Source organism: Balaenoptera acutorostrata, chromosome 3, assembly GCF_949987535.1.
Source record: "Balaenoptera acutorostrata chromosome 3, mBalAcu1.1, whole genome shotgun sequence".
Taxonomy (NCBI): domain Eukaryota; kingdom Metazoa; phylum Chordata; class Mammalia; order Artiodactyla; family Balaenopteridae; genus Balaenoptera; species Balaenoptera acutorostrata.
The window spans coordinates 82223467-82248131 of record NC_080066.1 but is presented as its reverse complement, the minus strand read 5'-3'; the positions used below and the strand labels follow the sequence as shown (position 1 = coordinate 82248131).

Below are 24665 nucleotides of genomic sequence, written 5' to 3'. Positions count from 1 at the left end.
CCAGTGGTAAATCAACTAGGTCAAGTTTTCCAACATTATTTACCTTTCCTTTCTCTTGCCCCAAGTATCTACCACCACTACCCTTCACTAAATACACCCACCACCATCACCCCCTTCTCACCTTCTTCACTACCCCCAATGCCACCCTCCCCCCCAACCACTACCTGACAAAAGTCCAAAGGCAGGTCCAGCCAGAAAAAAGCCAAATGGTCAGGCATTCAGCTTCCTTTGAACCTAAACCTGAAACAGCATATTCCATTGAATGAGATAAATACACAGAGAGCCAAGAAATGAGCCACATCCACAGAGGCAAACTGAGATCCAAGGATCAAAGAACCAAATGCAGAGGGACAAAAATGGTGCTATCACTAGTAAAGAAAGTCACAGAGAAGTCAGGACCCAAAGACGGAAACAGCCAAAACACAATGGTAGAAGTAGAATCAGGCCTTGACTACATGCTCAAAAATACGGACCAATATTTATAAACCTGCTATATCAGGAGCAAGAAAAACACCCAAGTTGTGATAATTATAATACATCAAAGATTTCCCATATTAGGTGGCAAAACCAAAAACTAGAAAAATGAAATATTTAACAGACTAACTATAATATTTTTATAATGTAAATTCAAAAATAAAGGGTCAAATATGTGCCATAAGAATAAGGAATTTTATCTGTTTTGTTCATTGATGTATCCTAGTAACTGAGACTGACACACAGTAAGTATTAACTAAACATTTGTAGAATGCATACATACATTAATAAATATTTATATTCTTTCTATTTAATGAGTAATGACAGCATTATATAGTGAAACTTCCTAAACCTCTATATAAAATGTGAGGAATTGATGCATTTGGATCCTTCTTAAATAACATGAACTGTGTAATCATTGTGTGTGGAGAAAGAGGAATGGGACTGACTTGATTTCAATACTAAAATCAACTCCCTCCTTCTCATCACCATTCCCGTGATGTGATCATTTCCCAAACTTTTATTTACCCCCATTATCCTAACTGGCTTTTTTCTTGCCTGCCTGAATGTGTATTATAATTATGTTAATTATAATTATAATTATTATAATTACTCCTATTGTTGGAGGTATGAAAGTAACAGACAACATAGAGGAATGGTGGATATGCTGAAGGTCTCCACTATTTAAATCTCTTACTATTTGCTGCTGCTTAGGTAGGAACCACCAAAATTGGTGTAGAGGATGTAAAAAATGAAAACAGTAATTCTAAGGCTTACTCTTCATAGACTTAGTTAATCTTTTTTCTAATCTTTCCTTGAGTGCTTGCCTGTGTTGGGTTAACAGTGTACTTAATAAATAATTTAATGTTGGATTGTGTTTATTTGCTGTTAACTGTCAGTATAATATCAGTTACTGATGTAAGCTTATGCAAGGAGAAATATTTCTTATTACTCCTAGTAACATTATTGCTTCTATTGGTTAATAGATTGGTCCAATGTAAAACTAGGGGTTGATTTGCTTATTGTTGGTATTAAGATAAAGTTATTGTTGAGCTTGAATGCTTTCCTAATTGGTGGAGCTTTTAAGCCAACTATGGTGTTGTTTATTTGCTCTCTATATAAGGTTGTATCCATTTCTAAAAAGCTATACCTTTTTAGATTAACATTTAAAAATACATTAAAATTTCTAATTTTGGGGTAATTTTTAAAGTTATTTAAACTAGATTTTTTTCTTGGACAACCAGCTGTCACCAGGCTCATTAGGCTCGTCACCTCTGCTTATAAACCTTCTCACTATTTTGCTACCTAAATGAGTTTGTTCTACAAACTCTTCATAAGTAGCTTATCTGGTTTCGAGGTATTTAGCTAAGTTCTCTTTGTTAAATGTTTCCTAGTTAAATCATTATGCAAAATGTAAAAGGGGTAAACTTTGCTTTTTATTACTTGTAATGCTTCTTTCATCATTCCCTTACGGTGCTTTCTCTATAGCGCCAAAGGTTGTTTTAAATTTCTATCTCCTGTACTTTAAATGCTGAGTGAACGATTTATTTAATTTGCTCATGTTAGTAAAATTTGTGGAGGTTTCGGCTAGAGTTGTTCAAAGTATTCATAGATTATGAAATCCCCTAGGTGTAAACAAGGTGCTTTTATTTAAGCTATTTTTTGATTGATCCAAGCACACTTTCCAGTATGCTTACCCTGTTGCAACTTGTCTCCTCTCATATAGTTGGTGTTTGTTAATAGATTATAGAAAGTTGTTATAATACTTGAGGATGGTGACGGGCGGTGTGTGTGTGCTTCATGGCCTTGTTCAACTAAGCACTCTATTCTTAAGTTACTACTAAATCCTCCTTTGGTTTTTAGTTTTCATAAAAACTTTCGTGTGTGAGAAGTACATTCTCGAAACAGAAAATGTAGCCTATTTCTTCCTATCCCATAGGTTACACCTTGACCTAACTTTTTATGTATAATATTTATGCTTACTTTTATTCCTTTTTAGGGTTTGCTGAAGATGGCGGTATATAGACTGAATTAGCAAGGGTTGGTGAGGTTTATCGGGGTTTATCGATTCTAGAATAGGCTCCTCTAGAGGGCTGTGAAGCATCGCCAAGTCCTCTGAGTTTTAAGCTGCTGCTAGTAGTACTCTGGTGAATAATTTTGTTATTATAATTAGGGTTTAGGGCTAAGCATAGTCGGGTATCTAATCCCAGTTTGGGTCTTAGCTGTCATATAATCAGGAAATATTAAGGTCACTTTCATAGTTTATTTTAACTATGGCTTTTTAGGGTTTAGTTAGAATTTAACTTTATTTTTTATTACTCTTTAACAGGCTTTACGCCGGGTTTCTATTAATTTGGATTAATCGTATGACCAAGGCGGCTGGCACGAAGTTTACCAACCCTAGATAATGTAACTTAGTCGAACTTTCATTTATGGCTTAATTTTTATCACTGCTGTTTCCCATGGGGGTGTGGTTAAGCAAGTGTTATGAGCTACTACTATTAGTGTGCTTGATACCTGCTCCATTTAATAGTAATGATTTAGAGAGCATTCTCACTGGGGTGCAGATGCTTACTGCTCCATTTAATAGTAATGATTTAGAGAGCATTCTCACTGGGGTGCAGATGCTTACATGTGTAATTTTATTAAAAACTAATAGAAAGGCTGGGAACAAACCTATGGAGTTAGTAAACTCATCTAGGCATTTTCAGTGCCTTGCTTTAGAATTTAAGCTACATTAACAAGTTGTGTTTATATAATGACATAACATGTATATAGTTATCCTGTATAATTTATGTTAGATTTAGTATTAAAATTTTAATGAAAATGGCTGATAGATCTAGGGAGATGTCTGTCTATATAAATGGTATATATCTAAGTAATTCATTGGTATGATTAGGGTTTATTTTCTAGGTCTATCTAACTTTGAGCACTGAAATGTCCACGCTGTTGGATAGATTAATTAAATTCTATGTATTTATATATTTCTGTCTTGTTTTGGGGGGTTGGTGGGGTATTATAGGCATGTAGAGCATTGGGTTTAAGTGGGGGAGGGTCATGGGGGGTTGTTAAACAGGTCATTTATCTGTTGAACACTTTTAATAGGGGTGGGTGGAAGGAGGATGGTCCATTGATATATTCACCCAATATTTCTTGAGGAACTCATGGTGTGGGTATATAACACTGAAAAAAATGGTCCTGCCCTCATGGAGCTTATGTTCTATTTGGAGCAATAGACAACAAACAAATAGATAAAAACTATGTAATGTGTCAAATAATGGAGAATGCAATAAAAGAACTGTAAGGAAATGGAGAATGATAGGAATTTCATTTCAGGTGGAGTATTTATGAAAGACTTTTCCGAGGAGGTGACATTTGGCTTATTCCTATAATAAGTGAAGGACTAACAGACCCATGAGAAATTGCATGGGGGAGGGAACATAACAGTGGCCACGAGATAAGTGTCCTCAGAGAATTCTAAGGACACCAGGGAGACTACTGTGGCAGGACTGCAATGAAGCAGAGGGAATAGTGGCAAGAAATGACATCAGGGAGGTTTCCAGGGCCAGAATATGTTGGGATTTAATTAACTCCATGAAATACATTCTAGGCTTTTCTTTTCTTTTTTTTTCAGTGGATCTGGAAGCCATTGAAGGTTTTTAGCAAGAGAGGAACATGATCTGGTTTCTATTTTAAAAGATACCTGTAGAGGGTTGAACAGAGAGATAATGTAGGAAATTATTACACAATTTCAGGTGAAAGATAATGGTGGCTTGGTCTGCAGTAGCTTTGTGGAAGTAATAATAGATCCTCAGATTTAATATACTTTATAAAGATTTGCTGACGAATTGGATGTTGAAAATTTCATTAGATTGGATGAGAAAAATTCATTAGACTTCTATCTAAGTAAAAAGGCTACATAGGCAGTTTAATAATGGTTTGTATTTTAGAGTAGAAGTCATATCTATAGATGTATATTTGGCAATCACCAGTATACAGACGGTAGGAAAATCATGAGACTAGATACGATTGCCAAGGAAGTGATTTTTTTTAATAAATTTATTTATTTTATTTTATTATTTATGTATGTTTGTTTGGCTGCATTGGGTCTTCATTGCTGCACACGGGCTTTGTCTAGTTGCAGCAAGCGGGGGCTGCTCTTCATTGCGGTGCGCAGGCTTCTCATTGTGGTGGCTTCTCGTGTTGAGGAGCACAGTCTCTAGGCGTGTGGGCTTCAGTAGGTGTGGCACACAGGCTCAGTAGTTGTGGTTTGCAGGCTCTAGAGTGTAGGCTCAGTAGTTGTGGCGCATGGGCTTAGTTGCTCCACGGCATGTGGGATCCTCCCGGACCAGGGCTCGAACCCGTGTCCCCTGCATTGGTAAGCAGATTCTTAACCACTTTGCCACCAGGGGAGCCCCACGGAAGTGATTTTTGATGGAGAAATGGTGTGGTCCAAGGATTGAGCCTAGAGGTGGGATTGCCAATGTAGGGTTGCCAGATAAAATACAGCATATGCCCAATTAAATTTGAACTTCATATAAAAATGGACAATCTTTAGTATAACTATGTCCCAAGTATCACATGGGGCATACTTACACTAAAAATTATTCACTATCTGAAATTAAAATTACCTAGGCATTCTGTGTTTTAATATGCTAAGTCTGGCTACCTTATTACAATAGTTAGAGGTCAGACAATGGAGAAGGAGCAGCTGGTGAGGTTGGAGGAAAGCTAAGAGGGTGTGAAGTCCCAGAGGCTAAGTGAAGAAGGTGTACCCAGATGCCAAGAGTCATTCACAGTCATTTTTCCAAAAAATGCTCAGAGGGACATCTCAGCTATTACTGTGAGTGATGGGGGCCGAATGATCTCCCACTCAAGTTAATTCGACCTGAAAAGCATCATTCTTACCTACTTTACATATAAGGGTTCTAAGTAAGCTTTCATTGCAACACAATTTTTTGCAGCTAAACAATAAGTTTGAAAACTAATGAGCAAGGGCTATCACACCATTGCAAACAGATCAAACTCCTTGGGGTGAATTTAACAGACACAGGCAAAGGAAGGCGTAAATGTTTGCTCTTATTCCAGAATTTATATTCTTTATTTTCAGTTTCCAGCTTATCATTGAAGAGTGCGTAAAACAGATGAGTTTTGAACTAAATCAAATGAGAGCAACTGGAAATACCGCATCTAATAAGAACAGTACAGCCATGGATGCAGAGGTTGTATTAAGACCTCTCATGGACTTCTTGGACAAAATGTAAGTGTTCTACCCAGTTTTCTTTTTATTCGCTGCCCTCAATTTGGCTGATATGGATTTGAGAGAAAAAAAACATATTTTCCTCTATGTAGGACAGCTTTAAGAGGGCTTCTACAGAAATAGATCATTAAAAAAGAAAAACTCTTAATTCATTACTAGATGGGATTGACTATGTACAGAAAAGGAAAAATGGAGAGGAAATAAGTATGGGTAACTAAGGAGGTTGCTGCTCTGAGGCATAGAGAGATTTAGGATTTCATGCTTCTCAGATAACATATTGTTCTGCAACTTCTTGGACATGGAGAAAGACTGAGTTGACTCCAGAATATCTGATTTCATGTCAGAAACCTGCTGAAGAAGAGAATAGCACAAATGTGACTACAATTAATTCAGCTCAGAGGCAAGTAGATTGCTGCCTCACCCCACCTTCAATAACTATTTACTGAGTGTCCACCGGTATCAAACTCTAATCTAGACACTGGACAGTGATGATGGAGAGTCAAGGTCCTTGACTCCATGGAGATTCGAGTCCAGTAGTGGTGGGAGTGGGTGGGAATGAAGGTCTTTATGACCAACTAAGACCGTGTTCTGAACCAAAAAGGTTGGTTTATTTTGCTTCTGTTCCATCCCTCCTCTTCGAAGTTCTAGTTTTGTAAGTTTGGAGTAGGGTCCAGGCACCTTCATTTTAAAATGTATTCACGATTGGGAACCATTGATCTACAGCAACAAGAGGTATGATTTCTTAAATGGTGATACTTAAAACCAGAACTGAAGGTAGAAAAGCAAAAAATAATTTTGAATGCCTACCATGGGACCGGTGTTATACCTACTAATTTATATATATTACCTCATTTAATATTGTTGTGGAAAATTAATTAATGCCAAAGAGACCAAGATAAATAAGAGGGATACAGTACCTTTCCTTAAAGATAAGGACAACAAAGAAGGAATTAAGTAAGGAGAACCTCTTCTATATATTTATGACTTCTACCTGAATTCCATTTCCCTTTGCTTATAACCTTACTGCATAAGTAAGACTAATGTTCAATTTTAGTATTTGGTAGAAAAATTAAGTCTTATTTTCTGTCTGCTATGGGGAAATATCTAGAAGATAGGTGAATAGGTAATTAGGTAGTTTAGCAGGAAGTAGGTAGGCAAGTGGTGTAGAAGAAAGAAGTAGAAGAAAGGGAGGAAGAAAAGAGAGAGAAGAGGAAGAAAGAGAGAAAGGCGTCGTCATATCTTTAGTTTCCTAATAGACACTTTTATCACCTCATTTCCGATAAAACCCCTTGAAATTTGTGTCATCTTATATGGCTCTTTTCTATGGACAAGACTTAATTGAATCACAGAAACTACCATTTAGTTGTGAATGTGATGGTGAGTGGAGGGCAGGACAAAGCAATCCTGATCTTCTTAAAACTCCTACTGGATGCCTTCTGTTTTTGGAATTCCAGGCAGCAGTTTGGAGATACATCATTTATCATTGACAAAACTTTATTTTTGCATATGTTATAAGCAAAGTTGTGGAACATACAAAAAGTTTGAAGTTATCCTAATACTGTTATCTACTAGTTGAGGGACCTTGAATCCATTTCATCATCTATAAAACAGAGCTAATACATAAAGTGGGTTGGCTCTTCTTTTCAGGATATTTAGATTCTTATTTTCCTCAGTCTTACTTTCTCTTTCTAATTATACTTTATTATATCATCATATATGTAATTTCCTCTAATTCTTAGTAAAAGGAGACAGTATATAAAAATAGAAAAACATCAATGAGCTTTAAAATATTGTAAAAGATTTTAAAATTTTGGAAAGAGATATTATATGAGGCATGGAGAGTTGTGGAAATTTTCTGGGCTAATACAGAATGTACAGCCATAAAGCCACTTGTTAGAGGACTTTTTTAAAAGTTAGATATTAATTCTGTTCTCAAGGAGCTAAGAGTTTAGAAAGAAAAAATAAGAAAAGTAGAACAAATAAATGCAATAAAGTGTAAAGTAATCATCTCCTGTTCAGATGGTCAGTAGAAATTCCACTTGGGTTGGGTCTTCTTTAAAGGCAGTTAGGGTTTAGATGTATGGAAATAGGGGATGGGTGTTCCAGGGGGTAGGAAAAACAGCTGGATGTGTTTTCATGAGAATATGATCAACTGTGTGACAGGAAATCATATTAGCAGCTAGTCTACATGGCATTTGAAAATTGTCTGGTTAATTGGTTCTGTGGTCAGCCAAAATAGATAGCTCAGGTTCCAAAATATATGTGCTCAGCTTGCATTACCAAGTTGGTTAACTTTGACTAAATTAAGGAAGCAGTTGCTAGATTTCCCCTCTATTTTTTGTTATTTAAAATGAATGAGTAAGGGCCAAAGAAAGTCTTCAAGGTGGTTTTGAGACAATCCCCTTAAAAATTGTTATATTATAAATGTATAGACTCTCTTTGTGCAGCCTCCTTATATAAAACATCATATTTCTTTATGCTTCATTTTCTCCATCAAGACCTCACCACACTATAAAACAAGCTATAAGGGCCATTTCCAGCTAACAGAAATCCCATGCAGAGCTGCAAACATGTCAACAATTTTATTCCTATTGGTTCAGTTCCAGTTTAAACAGGGTTAGTTAGCATGCCAAGTACATCAGCTGACCATAAAAACAAGATCCATTTTTAAACTCAGACCTTTTGGAAATGACACATCTGCTGTAAAATGGGCAGGTTTGTTGCATCTCAAATCATCCCAGGAATTTCTCTGAGGATAGGTTCTGCTGTTCTTCCATGACACATCATCTGGTTTCCACCCTATGTCCATATAGTGAATACCTATCTACCAGCAAGCTAGAATTACCACCTTTGAACAATGGTTTCCAAACCAGTGGGGCTACAGAGTTCCATAGCTATGCCTCAGGGACCCCCAACCCTCCTCTTAAACCAGAGGAGGTCACTTTCATGTAGTTTTATATATTCAGTATCTACACACAGCAGTGTTAGGAGAAATACTTCTACATGAAAATGTGTTTGGGAAATCTCTCCCTTTGCCTCTCACACATCACCTGGCTTTAAATATTAATTCCTTAAATGTTAATATTAATTATATATTTAAATATTTAAAAGTCAATTCTGTCTCTATCAGAAGAGCCCGGTTTATAATTTCCGAGTCCAAAAGTACAGAGTACTTAGTAGCACTATAGAAAGTCCATGAGGCTACCTTGAAATATATGACCCCCACCCCCCTTTGGCCCTCTGTGCAACAGGTTTGATTAACTCTTATTAAAGGGGTCTCGAAGAGTTCAGTGTCGTGTTATGGTACATTCCGTAAATCTTTATGCAGCACTGTGCCTTCATGTATTGCTGGACCTTCACACACAAGTACATTTACCAAGGGTAGCATGGGGCATTGGTCAATGTACTGGCCCTCACTTACTAGCCTCACTTCCTTAGACAAGTTCCCCAATGTCTCTGAGCTGGTTTTCGATTTCTAAAATGGATATACTAGATACTCATATAATAAGTGAGAAATCTGCAGAAGAGTTTTCTAAACTAAAGTGTTATATAAATGCTAGATGACGTTACCATCATTATCTCACCATGAGAAGAATTCGTAAGAAATACCTTAAGCCTATTAAAGTTGGTAAATTGGGAATCTAGAAAATCTGAACTGAGAGAGAACAAATTTGTGCTGGCTGGAAATAGGTAAAGGGAGTCGAAGGGTAAAAACTTCCAGTTATAAGATAAATAAGTACTGAGGATGTAATGCACAGCATATATATAGTATAGTAACTCTAGGAAACTATACTAAATTATATATTTGAAAATTGCTAAGAGTAAATCTTAAAAGTTTTTATCACAAGCCAAAAGAAAATAACTACATGAGGTGATGAATGTTAACTAAATTTATGGTGGTGTTTGTTTCACAGTATGTACATATATCAAATCATTATCTTGTGCGCCCTAAACGTACACAATGTTATATATCAATCGTATCTCAATAAATCTGGAAAATAAATAAAGTTGGTAAAGTTTTGCTCTTGAGTGAAATCATATGCATGTTTGCCATGTTGTTATGTTGGTCCAGTGCCAGATAGTGATGAAAATGTCCTTCTTTGGTGTTTGGTCTGTACCATGAACATGGAGCATGTAGTAAATACAAGTCTGGAATGCAGGGAAAAATTGTGTACTTTGGGAGCCTTGATGTCAGTTTAGGATGAAATTTAAGAAAGGAAATACTCTGAATTCATTTTCTACCAAACAGTGAATTACCTAATGTATAATATGATAAAACAGATTTTTTATATTATGTATTTTTTTCAGTAAATGAAATTTAGCATCTGAAAATTGTAAAGACTTACTCAGGTATTTGAATGTCAGTGCTGAAAAATGTGAATTTCTGATCAATAAAATGATACCTCAATAAGAGATTTATAAGTGATGGTGTGTTTTATTTCATTTCAGATTAAGTCTCTCAGCAAAAATCTGTGAGAAAACAGTCCTGAAGCGAATATTGAAAGAACTATGGAAGCTAGTTCTCAACAAAATAGAAAAACAAATTGTCCTCCCTCCTCTGACAGATCAAACAGTAAGTATTCAAACTAACATTTGATTATATTTTCAATAACCCATCTAATTGTTTCAATGAATGGTTTTGATCCAGATGAAATAGTAATTAAATTCATTTGGGGAAAAAGGGTGTGGTATACAGTGTCTTAGCAATGATCATTCCAATGACATCACCTTATACAAATCAATTTTTTTCTTTTCCATTATGGCTTATTACAAGATATTGAATATAGTTCCCAGTGTTAAACAACACGATCTTGTTGTTTATCCATTCTATATATAATAGTTTGCATCTGCTAATCCCAAACTCCCAATACAATCCTCCTGCACCCCCATCACAAATCAATTTTAAATAGTGGCAATAGCAGTCATACTTCACATTGGCTTGACATTTCAAACGTTATCTCTTGAAAAACAAATGTATCAAAGCTCAACTTGTAGGGTTATCTGGTCTACACATGTAATTTTTATTTAATTTTATTATGACCCCCCCACCCCAGGGAAATAGATTTTTGATAGAATATGCCTGCTGTGTTTCTTTCTGCAATTTTACAGTTTAAGAAGATAAAGCCAACACTGCTATCTGGAATTTTTTTTACTTTTCCCTTTTGCTTCTATCTATCACCTTCACACTTGGTGGTTAATACAGGAGACATCTTTTAGTGGATTTGAAGAATGTGATTGTATCATAGACAGTGAAATCAAAAAGAACCAGAAAGATCAGTTGGCAGCAAAAGTCAAACAGTGGTCAAGTGGATACCCCGTCCAGCTAACTCAGCATATCCTGAGCCAAGCGAGGAAAGAAAGAACCCTAACAAGCACCTGCTATGGAATATTTTTTTTTTCTGTGACTGAGGACAATAAATTGATGCAAATAATGAGTAATTATAAACTAAACTAAAATATATATTGACACCATTAATCATGCACACTCAGTCCATATTTATCCAGTGAGATTATATAGAAAATGTTTTCTTGTAAAGTGCTCCAAGGTGCAAAGATTCATATGTTTGTGTTGATTTACAGCCAGACAGTGAGTGTTAAATATAAATCACTTTGAGTTTTGCTTCATGCCATGAGTGTATGGTATAATCATTATAGCCTACACATGTGGGTAGCCAAATCACATACAGAAACACACACACCCCACATTCTCACACACCCCTTATTCTGCTATAACACAATGCATGTCTGTTACCTGGTAACACCAGTTACCTGTCACTTAATTTGCCAATAGAGGAATGATGTCAGTGCAGTCTGCAAGTGGGGTTGCTTTATAAGTAAATGTTTCTAGGTGAGAGGCTTGGGAATATAACAGAAGAGTTATAAACTTCAGCAGAAAAGGAAAGAGCACTCAGCTTGGCTGCTATATAGGCAGGAGCCCTTTCATCCTGTTTCTAAAAAGATAAAAAAGAGGAAGGGGGCATTCTTGCACATGGGTCTGTATCCAGATACGTGCACCTAGCCTCTCACACGTGGCAGGCTGCCCCGTCCCTGCGCTCAGAGCTCCACTTCTACAGGCATTGTCTCAGCCCACGTTATACTCTATTGTGCTGTTGTTTGTTTGGGTTTTTTTTTTTAACATTTTTAATATCCCTCGAGGTAGCCACCAGCTTCACTGAGCTCCCTTTGCGCTGTTCATGCTGTCTCCCAAAGTGGCATTTATTGTTTTTGCTAGTTCTTTGGTAACAAAATTGCATGGACTTTGCACTGCCCCCTCCTATTTTCCCCAAAAGCCCTACTATTTCTAACGCACAATTTTACAGAATATGAGTTTTTTCAAGACTATACCTATCATGGGGCTTCCCCGGTTCCCTGGTGGCGCAGTGGTTGAGAATCTGCCTGCCAATGCAGGGGACACGGGTTCGAGCCCCGGTCTGGGAAGATCCCACATGCCACGGAGCAACTGGGCCCGTGAGCCACAATTACTGAGCCTGCGCGTCTGGAGCCTGTGCTCCGCAACAAGAGAGGCCGCGACAGTGAGAGGCCCGCGCACCGCGATGAAGAGTGGTCCCCACTCTCCGCAACTGGAGAAAGCCCTCGCACAGAAACGAAGACTCAACACAGTCATAAATAAATAAATAAAAGAACGTGAATTTCTTTAAAAAAAAAAAAAAAGACTATACCTATCATGTTATAATAGCAGAAGTGCTGTATATGACATTTCATTTTTTGATATAAGATCTTCCCTAGGAAAGCTAACCATCACCTCAATTTTCTCGAACATCAAGATCTCCAAGTATGGATTTCTCAATGAATATACAGGCTCCAATAAAAACATGGAGACTACCACTTCAGAATAGCTAGTTTTCCTTATTGTGAAAACATTCTAGGCTACTGTTGAGTATTCTAGTAGTGCTTCTGATGTTTTTCAAGCTCTCTCCAGGGCCTTGGGGTGCTAGGGAAAACCTCTGGCTGAGGGAGGAGTTATGAGGTCAGGGCTCTGATAGATTGGATGTTCTTCAGATCTGGATCTTGACATTTTGCATAGATTTATTTTGGGGGGTGGGGAGTGGAGTGAAGTAGTTGCCTCTGCTACAAATAAAGAAAGAAAAGATAAAGCTCACTGAGGTAATACATACACTACACTAAACTGGATACACTAGCAGTAACCCAAACTAAAACTTCCAGAAGTAGGATGCCTACGAAGATAGTTGTATTGCCAGCAGTACTAGATATCTTTGATCCAAGTTGTAAAATAGACCAGTTAAGGGCTTATGGCATTAAAGTCACAAATATAATAAGAAAAATAGAGTACCTTGTCTATTGACTACATTTCTACTTTGACTGTTACTGAAGATCTTATGACTGAGTCCTCTTCTCTCCTTTTCTATGTGTGTGTCTCTAGGGACCCCAGATGATTTTCATTGCAGCTAAAGATCTGGGACAACTATCCAAACTGAAGGTAATAAGAATAAAGAAATTACTAGTTGTCTATGACAAGTAATGAGCTGACTACAACTCTGTGAGAAACCAACCTCCTATTAGTAACGGTATTTAATATGGCAGGACTAGGGAGGATGTGTGTCTGGGATCTCACAATCTGCTTTAAGAATGAATCAGATCAAAAGTTAGGGACTGAATTGTACTGTCTTCTCCCCACACTCCATATTTCTCATATTTTCCAATTCGTAGAGCAACTGGGAATTTTTGACTTTGTGTTGAAGCATGAAGCATTACTGCTTTAAATTAGACTAAATTAGAGAGCATATTTTCTTCTCTATAGTAAACTGACTTTGTATGAATAAAGGCAAAGAATGCTTCATAGAAATCCAGTAAAGTCTAGAGAACTCTTAAGGCAAGAAACCTAATGCGGGAAAATAAACTCATCAAAGCAGACATTGAACTCGTCGACATAATCAACCCCATTATAACAAGGATTTGCTGTATAAATAACCTTACCTTTTATTATCGCTGGAGACTCACAAGACTTTGCAGTTGTGCAGGGAACCTCAGGTTTCTTTCCCCTGTAGAATAGGAACTCGATTGGTTAAAATACATATTGCGGTTCTGTGACGGGCTTTTTTCACTTAGCATAATGTCCTGTAGGTTCCTCCATGTTGTAGTATATGGCAGGATTTCCTTCCTTTTAAAGGCTGAATAATATTCTATTGTAAGTATATACCATGTTTTTTATCCATTCATGTATCAGTGGACCACATATAGGCCAACATTGTGCCTGTAGTTGAAATATTTGTTACTGTTCCATTACTACCTATTAGAATATAGTATAGCATGGGGGTGGGTTCCAGATACCGACCACCTTGGCTCAAATTCTACCTCAGCTGCTTCCAAATATGTGACACTGCCCGAAGTATTTAACCTTTCTAATTTTCAGATTTGGCATTTGTAAAATCCAGACAATGTTAACACTTGGTTCAGAGAATTGTTGTGAGGATAAATGAGATAATGCATGCATTATCTTTGCATGGTAACTGTCAAGAGTATGCCATCTCCCACTCACAGAGGTTATCTTGCTTCCTCCCCCAGCTGGCAGCTCAGGGTTAGGTATCACTGGCACTGTTTTGTGCATACAACACAGGCGAAGGATAATCCATTTGACTGTATAATTACTTACTGAGATAAAATAGGTGCCCTATAACGTCAGTACTTTATTATATCACCTTCATTATCCCCTTTGTCAGAAAAAAATTAAAAGCCAGTAATCCATTTAGAAGACACAACCATGATATAAAATTGTTTCTCACAGGTATTCAGTGATGTTGGTGGTTCAGAGGGAAAGTAAAAGGTAGATGTCACCGTCAAACTATCGTTTTGGATCTTGGATCCCTCTTATTACCTCCCTGACATTTCTAGTCCCTACTTTGAAAAATGCATTTATACAGTGTTGAAGTTTCTCATAGAAAACCATGAAAGTGAAACATCACAGTGTCTTATTACAAAAGAAATAGCCCTGGCTATGTGTCTAGCATTCTGTGTGACATTGGGAAACATAATCCATCTCCCCCAGCTTCAGTTTTCTGAACTGAATGTTTGTTATATCAGCTATAACTATTTCAGTTTCAAGTGATGGAAAGCCAGACTAACAAAAGCAAGAAAGGAATTCATTGCTCCATGAAACTTTATAGTTCTGGGATAACTCTGGTTTCCATCACTGCCTGATTAGGAAGTCAAACAATGTTACAGAACCCAGTTACTCACTGTCTCTCAACTCTGCTCTTTCCTTGTTTGACTTACTGCCTTAACAAACCTCCTTTCCTGTTTGTAAGATGGTTCTCTGCTTATATCTAACATTTTTGAACTTGAAATCTTGTAAAAAACAAACAAACAAACAAACACCCCCCCCCTTGGTGCAAGGAATTCCAGCAAAGTCCACTGACACATCATCAACTCTAATAGAATATTACCACCACTCCCAAGCCAACCACTGTGGCCTGGGGAATGGCATATGCTATTTGGCTTAATTCACATACCCACCCCTGAGCTGGGGGTGCAGGCAGCCCCCTTCAAATCTTACGAACACTAAATGGGAGAGACTGGATCCTCAGTGGGCATATGCACGCTACCTGGGAAAAATCAGAGTCCACAGAAAACATCACACTTTAGGTCCCTTCGTGGCCTCAAAATTTCCTCAATTCAGTGAATTCTCTCTTGATTATAATGAACTAAAAGCAAATTATGAATAAAATGTCCTGAGTTAATTCATTAAGACTGAAATAATCTGAAGGACTAAAAATAGAATCGTGTTATCCATAGGTGATGGAAAAATAACTTAGTTTTAAATCATGTTTCCCTGTTATTGTCCCTTGAATTTTAAATTTTTGGTCCGTTTAGTTGTTATTATTTGAATTACAGAGCAATAAGCCTTCTACATTGTTATCTAAAAAATTAAAACTCTAGCCAAACCACAGAATTGCAAATTTTTTAACTGAAGTTGATTTATTGTGTTGTGTTAATTTCTGCTATACAGTAAAGTGATTCAGTTATACATATATATACAAATTCTTTACCATTGTGGTTTACCACAGGAGATGGGATATAGTTCCCTGTGTTATACAGTAAGACCTTGTTGTTTATCCATTCTATATATTATAATGGTTTGCATTTGCTAACCCCAAACTCCCAATCCATTCCTCCCCCAGCCCCCGCTTGGCAACAAGTCTGTTCTCTATGTCTGTGAGTCTGTTTCTGTTTTGTAGATAGCTTCATTTGTGTCATATTTTAGATTTCACATATAAGCGATATCATGGTATTTGTCTTTCTTGTTCTGACTTACTTCACTTAGTATGATAACCTCTAGTTCCATCCATGTTTTGCTGCAAGTGGCATTATTTCATTCTTTTTTATGGCTGAGTAGTAAGTATTCCATTGTATATATGTACCACATCTTCTTTATGCATTCATCTGTCAATGACATTTAAGTCGTTTCCATGTCTTGGCTATTGTGAATAGTGCTGCAATGAACATAAGGGTGCATGTATCTTTTTGAATTGTAGTTTTGTCCAGATATATGCCCAGGAGTAAGATTGCTGGATTGTATGGCAACTCTATTTTTAGTTTTTTGAGGAACCTCCATATTGTTTTCCATGGTGGCTGCACCAACTTACATTCCTACCAACAATGTGGGAGGATTTCCTTTTCTCCACACCCTCTCCAGCATTTGTTATTTGTAGATTTTTAATGATCTACAAATGATGGCCATTCTGATCTGTGTGAGGTGATTCCTGATTGTAATTTTGATTTGCATTCCTCTAAAAATTAGTAATGTTGAGCATCCGTTCATGTGCCTGTGGCCATCTGTATGTCTTCTTTGGAGAAATGTCTATTTAGTTCTTCTGCCCATTTTTTGATTGGGTTGTTTGGTTTTTTATTGTTGAGTTGTATGAGCTGTTTGTATATTTTGGAAATTAACCCTTCTCAGTCACATCACTTGCAAATATTTTCTCCCAGTCTATAGGTTGTCTTTTCATTTTGTTTATGGTTTCCTTTTCTGTGCAAAAAGTTGTACATTTTTTGTTTTTTATTAATTATTATTATTTTTAACATCTTTATTGGAGTATAATTGCTTTACAATGGTGTGTTAGTTTCTGCTTTATAACAAAGTGACTCAGCTATACGTATACATATATCCCCATATCTCCTCCCTCTTGCGTCTCCATCCCATCCTCCCTATCCCACCCCTCTAGGTGGTCACAATGCACCAAGCTGATCTCCCTGTGCTATGTGGCTGAAAAGCTTGTACATTTGATTAGGTCCCATTTCTTGGTTTTTCCTTTTATTTTTATGGCCTTGGAAGACTGACCTAAGAAAACATTGGTACAATTTATGTCAGAATGTCTTGCCTATGTTCTCTTCTAGGCAGAACTGCAAATTTTATAAAGCTGTTTTCCCATATTTTACTAGAATGTCACTTTCAATGTTTTTGTTTTCATTTTAAATCATGTGTCTTTTCATTTTCATGTATTAATTTGAAAGCAGATTTGATCCACAGGAAAAGCATCATTTGAAATAATTGTATTGATGAGTAAATTCAGAAATCCTATATAGAAATATTAACAAATGACTACCTTACTTAAAAGAACACAGAAACAAGGAAAATAGAACAATGAGAGAAACTAATTGCTTTTCTGCATGTGATTATGATTTAGGATTAATTCATTAAGCAAACATTTATTCAGATTTTGACATATTCTATATTACTTCATCCTCTGGAACTTTATAATGTATGCATATTATGTATGCCCAACTTATCACTATTTTATGGGATCAGATTTATTTGGCATAACATTTTTTAAAAAATGAATACATCTTTATGGACAGGTGATACAATATCAAAACCAGTTAGTAAAAATACATCTGAGACTATGAATTTACTGCAAGCAAGGAGTAACTCATTACAAGACTTTTTCAGAGACTACCTTATTTCAATGAGCTATTGCTAAATCCCAGAAAATCATTTCTTGCAAGAATTGTATTTTTCTATAGCACTAACATATATTATGTATTAGCATCTATTAAAAAATTATCTGACCACATCAAAAAGCCAGTCAAGATTGATGAAGTCAGAGAGATTTATTTAATATAAAGTAAAGCATTTCTCTCTATAATTTGGCAAAAATTTTCCTTCATTTTTTTGGGTCTCAATGGGTAGTTAATATTCTAACTACCCGTTTTTTAAATATTTTTAAAATATTAAATGGACTTATATGTTTGTGTTGAAATCCCTATATCAGAGAAAGAGGCAGTGAGATGCAGAAGTGTATATCATGGATCCAGCATTATACCATGTTTTCAACAATATTCAGAGGAGTGTGATTCCATTCAAGCATATTGAATCATTTAGGATATGCTGAAGAAGCACAATTCAATTACCAAAAACATATTGAGGGCCTAGCAGGTGATAATTGCCAAGAGAGATAGGCACTGAAAGTCTGCAGAAGTGAGTAAAACATATAGATTATCTTCAGAAAGTCATGGCATCTACTAAATGACAGAGTAAGACAAAGGCTAGAATAGAAGGATGAGCCACTGGCTGTGACTGTACAATTTGCACATTGCACAAAACTGTCCCACTAAGGGAGTGAATGACGGTTGAGTTAGGGCCCATGCAACACTTGCTAAGCCACGTGTATTGATGTGCAGCTGTGCCCCGTAGAAAAAGAAGCACCTTTTATTACTGACCAAAAGCACTGATTCCTTGACCAAGTCATGCATTCTCAGAGCTACATCGGCTTTCCTTCTAATTCACAAAGAGACACTTACATAAGTTAGAATTTAAGCTCCAGGAGGACAAAAGTCTTTCTTTTATGAAACAATATATCTGTCACCTAGAACAGTGCTGGCACATAATAAGCACTCAATAAATATTTGTTGAATGTTGTTGACATAGAATAGTGGACGCCCTGGGGAGATTATATCAATATGGGGGTCAGGAATTTCTAAATTTTTCTTTTACACAAAGTTCCTTTATTGTTGTCTTCAACTTTCTATCAATCATCATTTCCCTAAAATAGTTTTAAATAAAGAGAGAGTTCATAGTGAACAATGAGGAAAATGCATTGTTAATATGGAAATCAGTTCCAAAATATTGAAAAATGACTTTAAAATATAGAAAATCTGCAGAGCCAAAATCAGTTAATTCTTTAGGAATTTTCCTGGTAATGACTAAGTATTAAGGATATCCTAGAAAGAAAATAAAGTGGGAGCATTAAAGTAGGTTTTATCAGTGATAATTGAATGAGGCTAAAATTTACCTCCTAAATCCCTTACATGATGGACCTTCCTCTGTGTGACAGAACAGAAAGTAGGAATTAAGGTGAAATAGCTTGGACACACATTTTCCAGGTTTATCTCTTTTTTTTTTCCCCTACCGTTAGCTTGCAGGTGAAAAATAAAGCCACCTATGAATCAAAGCACTGCTTTTTAAGTAAACATTTAAAAGCATTTTAAAATTAAAACATTCAAAAGCATTTCTTCTTTTGGCAAAATGGATTCTTATTAAATATCTGACAAAATCATCCTCTAAAATGTGTTCATATGAAAAAGATATCTCAAATGGGAAATATCTGCATACAGGGATTATATACCGATTTTGTTTGAAAACAGTTGTTAAATAAATGAACTGGTAATTTTATAAGCAGTTTTTCACTTGTTTGTTTTCCAGGAGCACATGATTCGAGAGGATACCAAGGGTCTGACACGGAGACAGTGTGCTATAATGGAGGTGGTCCTGGCTACCATCAAGGTAAGGTTATAGTGTCCCTGGATATGGATCCAGAGTTCTCTGTGTACCCTCAGAGAAAGGTACCCCCAGATGCATGTCTGTAGAGCTGTGCCATCCATAGACACAGTAGACAGTTGTACACATACATTCTGGGAGTGTGTCGGACTTAGGCCATACTATGTCATTATTACATCCTTATTGCTCTGCCCTTAGAGTTGCTTCCTTTGTCTACCTTTAGAAAATGTGTATGAAATTTATGTTTAACAGGTGTTTTCAAAGAAAGACATGTACCCCCAAAGCCCAGTTAAATAGATACTTCAGGGGATTTAGGATTAACAGAATTCCTGTTTGTGTTTTCTATGTTTGCTGAAATGGTTTTGGAAAGATCAATTTTCTCTTCTCTCTTAGTAAGGACAATAATTTAGTTTTCTGCTGAAAACGCAAAGGCATTGCATTATGTGCATCAATTTTTCATAGCCAAAGGTTGACCAAAAGTTATTGGATTGTGGGCTAAATATAGGCAGATCTCAAAACATAACTTAGAAGTTCTTTGTTTTCATATGATTCTTTATAGATTTACATACATACATTTTATATTTATATGTGAAAGTTTATTAAGGTGAAAAATTAATTCATCTCCTAAATTTGGACTGTGTCCAATGTCTCAATACTTCACTTGGGGAAGCATCTATTATCAAGGATGTGTGAATAGTGTAGCAAAGAACTGTGAGCTACCACAAGCCATTTTCCGAGCACAGAATAATCTCACTGGATAGAAACAGACACTGCAACGGTAGTCATTAAAACAGAGTTCTATTTGTATAACAATTGGACACCTTCAAAAAACTATTACTTCATGACTTTTGTAGTCTCAGCATTTAATAAGAGGACATCTTTTGCTGCTTCAGTGTCAAAAACTGCAAAATGAAATTTGTGAGGTGACTATTTTGTGACACCTGGTGGAAAGTGGCAAGTGTGAATTTCAGCAGTGAGATGACAGTGATGGAGTTTCTAAAGATGCAGCCAGAGTATGGGCTGGAAGTATAAACATTTTGCAAAATCATTTTTTAAAATGGTAAACATGAAGAAAAAGGAAAAGATAAAAAACCTGTTCTTTTTGAAAATGATTTTCAAAAATATGAATAAGAAATGACTGACCCTATGGAGTTATAGCAGCACTAATGGCTACAAATAAGGAAGTTCTAGTAGAAAAAATAACTCCAAGGCACACCATGAACAGTAAAAAAAAAAAAAAAAAAAAAAAGTAAGATTTTTAAAATCAGAATTCAGCCCTACATGGATTTTATAAGGTCAATGGATGACTCTGAGAGAGAGCACAAGAAAAATATGTTCTGTGAAAATAGAGAATGGCATTCAATGTACTGACAGACCTGGCTCCTGTTCCTAACCCCAGCATTTCTCTAATTCTTCTTGGTGGGGACAAATGACCACCTCCCACAGGACTAGTTCTGCCCAAACTCTGGGACAATCCTGATCCCCAAGCAGATCCCCCTGATCTAGATGTTGACAGCTCAACTATCCCATTTTCCTTCCCAGGTCATCCAATGATATTTTAGTTCAGCCTCAGCCACCAGACACTTGCCTTGCTCTTTAGGAAAAAACTACTGCCTGGTGTCCAAGATCCAGCAAATGGATCCATGTCATTATCTTGTTCTCCAGGACCAGAGTCTGACCCTGGTCCTTCTGAACCTCAGAGTCTGAGGTCAGGTCTTCAGTCTCCTTATTTTCCAACTTCTGTGATGCCAACTTTTTCTCTGGGGTCCCCATGCTACACCTGCTTTACCTGCTTTGAGACCCTTTTATCTTTTCTGATTCTGAGATTCGCCCTGACTGTACTACAAGGCACTAACTGTAATGTTGACTGCAAAGGAATTCAGGAGAAAGAGGAGTACTACTTAAAAGAATTGTAGCCACAAGAGCTAGTGATTCAATATCTGCTGGGAGCCCAGCAAAGGGAACACTGTAAGGCAGAGGCTTCATGAGAAAGATATTCTTATACTGAAGCAGTAGATGCTACCCAGGCTGCCAAAGACATGATCCTTAATTCCTCTTTAGCTGAATTTAAGCAAATAAGCTGGACATGAGAAAGTGAGAACTGAAGGAAGAGAATGCTATGGAATTTGTAGACTATAGACTGAAATAGTGTTATGCATTATTTCAATCATCTTTCGTATACGTAAATTATCTCTCCTGATCCTTGTAAACATCCTGGGTGTTAAGTACATCAAGAACGATCATTCACATTTTACAGATGAAAAAGCAGAGGCTAAGCAGGTTTAACTTATTTGCCTAAAGCCACAGAGTTGCTTGTAATTGGCAGAGCTGAGAAAAGATTCCAAACTCTAAAATCAGTGTCCTTGCTTCTATGTTTCATTATTTCACTAAATGTTAACAAGGTGTAGGAAAATGCAGCAAGCCAAAACAAGTAATATTCCTACAGAGAGATTAGTTCTTTTTAAATTAAAATACTGTATTTCAATTATTTAGTTTATTTTTTAATTATTTAAAATAATGTGAAATCCTTCAACCTCTACACAAGTACCAATGAAAATATTAACTTTCTTAAATACTAAAATTCTAATTGGACTGGATTAGTCATACCAGTTGCAGGTAGTTTCAATTGTAAGTTAAAAGGATAGAACATGGCACAAGAAACAGAATTACAATGATCTGCCGCAGCTGGCATGGTTGGCCTTAGAGACATAACATTTACCTGCCAACACTGAGCCAAATCAACAGTATTTGAAAATAAAAGGAGAAAGGCAACAGCTCTGAAACAGACAGCTAACAGCTTAATCAGTATGTGCAAGCTGCTACAGAGGCCAATGGAGAAACCCTATTTAAAGTTGAGCTTTTGAGGAAGAGCTACAATCCTGCATCCTGTGGACCAAAACACATATTCTCAGAAACTTAGACAAAATGAAAAGGCAGAGGACTACGTACCAGATGAAGGAACAAGATAAAACCCCAGAAAAACAACTAAATGAAGTGGAGATAGGCAACCTGCCAGAAAAAGAATTCAGAATAATGATAGTGAAGATGATCCAGGACCTTGAAAAAAGAATGGAGGCAAAGATTGAGAAGATGCAAGAAATGTTTAACAAAGACCTAGAAGAATTAAAGAACAAACAGAAATGAAAAATACGTAACTGAAATGAAGAATACACTAGAAGGAATCAGTAGCAAAATAACTGAGGCAGAAGAACGGATAAGTGATCTGGAAGACAGAATGGTGGAAATCACTGCTGTGTAACAGAATAAAGAAAGAAGAATGAAAAGAAATGAAGACAGCCTAAGAGACCTCTGGGACAACAGTAAATGCACCAACATTTGCATTATAGGGTTCCAAGAAGGAGAAGAGAGAGATAAAGGACCCAAGCAAATATTTGAAGAGATTATAGTCAAAAACTTTCCTAATATGGGAAAGGAAATAGCCACCAAAGTCCAGGAGGCACAGAGTCCCAGGCAAGATAAACCCAAGGAGAAACATGCTGAGACAAATAGTAATCAAATTGACAAAAATTAAAGACAAAGAAAAATTATTAAAAGCAGCAAGGGAAAAATGACAAATAACATACAAGGGAACTCCCATAAGGTTAACAGCTGATTTCTCAGCCGAAACTCTACAAGCCAGAAGGGTGTGGCATGATATACTTAAAGTGATGAAAGGGAAGAACCTACAACCAAGATTACTCTACCCAGCAAGGATCTCATTTAGATTCGATGGAGAAATCAAAAGCTTTACAGACAAGCAAAAGCTAAGAGAATTCAGCACCACCAAACCAGCTTTACAACAAATGCTAAAGGAACTTCTCTAAGTGGGAAACACAAGAGAAGAAAAGGACCTACAAAAACAAACCCAAAACAATTAAGAAAATGGTCATAGGAACATACATATCGATAATTACCTTAAACGTGAATGGATTAAATGCCCCAACCAAAAGACATAGACTGGCTGAATGGATACAAAAACAAGACCCATATATATGCTGTCTACAAGAGACCCACTTCAGACCCAGGGACACATACAGACTGAAAGTGAGGGGATGGAAAAAGATATTCCATGCAAATGGAATTCAAAAGAAAGCTGGAGTAGCTATACTCATATCAGATAAAATAGACTTTAAAATAAAGAATGTTACAAGAGACAAGGAAGGACACTACATAATGATCCAGGGATCAATCCAAGAAGAAGATATAACAATTATAAATATATATGCACCCAACATAGGAGCAACTCAATACATAAGGCAACTGCTAACAGCTATAAAAGAGGAAATCGACAGTAACACAATAATAGTGGGGGACTTTAACACCTCACTTACACCAATGGACAGATCATCCAAAATGAAAATAAATAAGGAAACAGAAGCTTTAAATGACACAATAGACCAGATAGATTTAATTGATATATATAGGACATTCCATCCAAAAACAGCAGATTACACGTTCTTCTCAAGTGCGCACGGAACATTCTCCAGGATAGATCACATCTTGGGTCACAAATCAAGCCTCAGTAAATTTAAAAAAATTGAAATCATATCAAGCATCTTTTCTGACCACAATGCTATGAGATTAGAAATGAATTACAGGGAAAAAAACGTAAAAAAGACAAACACATGGAGGCTAAACAATACGTTACTAAATAACCAAGAGATCACTGAAGAAATCAAAGAGGAAATCAAAAAATACCTAGAGACAAATGACAATGAAAACACGACGACCCAAAACCTATGGGATGCAGCAAAAGCAGTTCTAAGAGGGAAGTTTATAGCTATACAAGCCTACCTAAAGAAACAAGAAAAATCTCAAGTAAACAATCTAACCTTACACCTAAAGAAACTAGAGAAAGAAGAACAAACAAAACCCAAAGTTAGCAGAAGGAAAGAAATCATAAAGATCAGAGCAGAAATAAATGAAATAGAAACAAAGAAAACAATAGCAAAGATCAATAAAACTAAAAGTTGGTTCTTTGAGAAGATAAACAAAATTGATAAGCCATTAGCCAGACTCATCAAGAAAAAGAGGGACAGGACTCAAATCAATAAAATCAGAAATGAAAAAGGAGAAGTTACAACAGACACCGCAGAAATACAAAAGATCCTAAGAGACTACTACAAGCAACTTTATGCCAATAAAATGGACAACCTGGAAGAAATGGACAAATTCTTA

At 36.5% G+C, this 24665-nt stretch overlaps 1 protein-coding gene across 2 annotated transcripts in view; it reads left to right on the top strand.

Moving 5' to 3' along the window:
- UNC13C (unc-13 homolog C) overlaps window positions 1-24665 on the top strand; it is a 590366-nt gene that overhangs the window by 508124 nt on the left and 57577 nt on the right. For both annotated transcript variants that reach the window (XR_009007737.1, XM_007194906.2), the window contains 4 exons: window positions 5585-5734; window positions 10184-10307; window positions 13137-13193; window positions 19413-19493. Coding sequence is in view for 1 of the 2 variants with exons in the window: in XM_007194906.2 (XP_007194968.2) it covers window positions 5585-5734; window positions 10184-10307; window positions 13137-13193; window positions 19413-19493 (412 nt within the window). In the remaining variant the exon portion in view is untranslated. The remainder of the gene's footprint in view (window positions 1-5584; window positions 5735-10183; window positions 10308-13136; window positions 13194-19412; window positions 19494-24665) is intronic.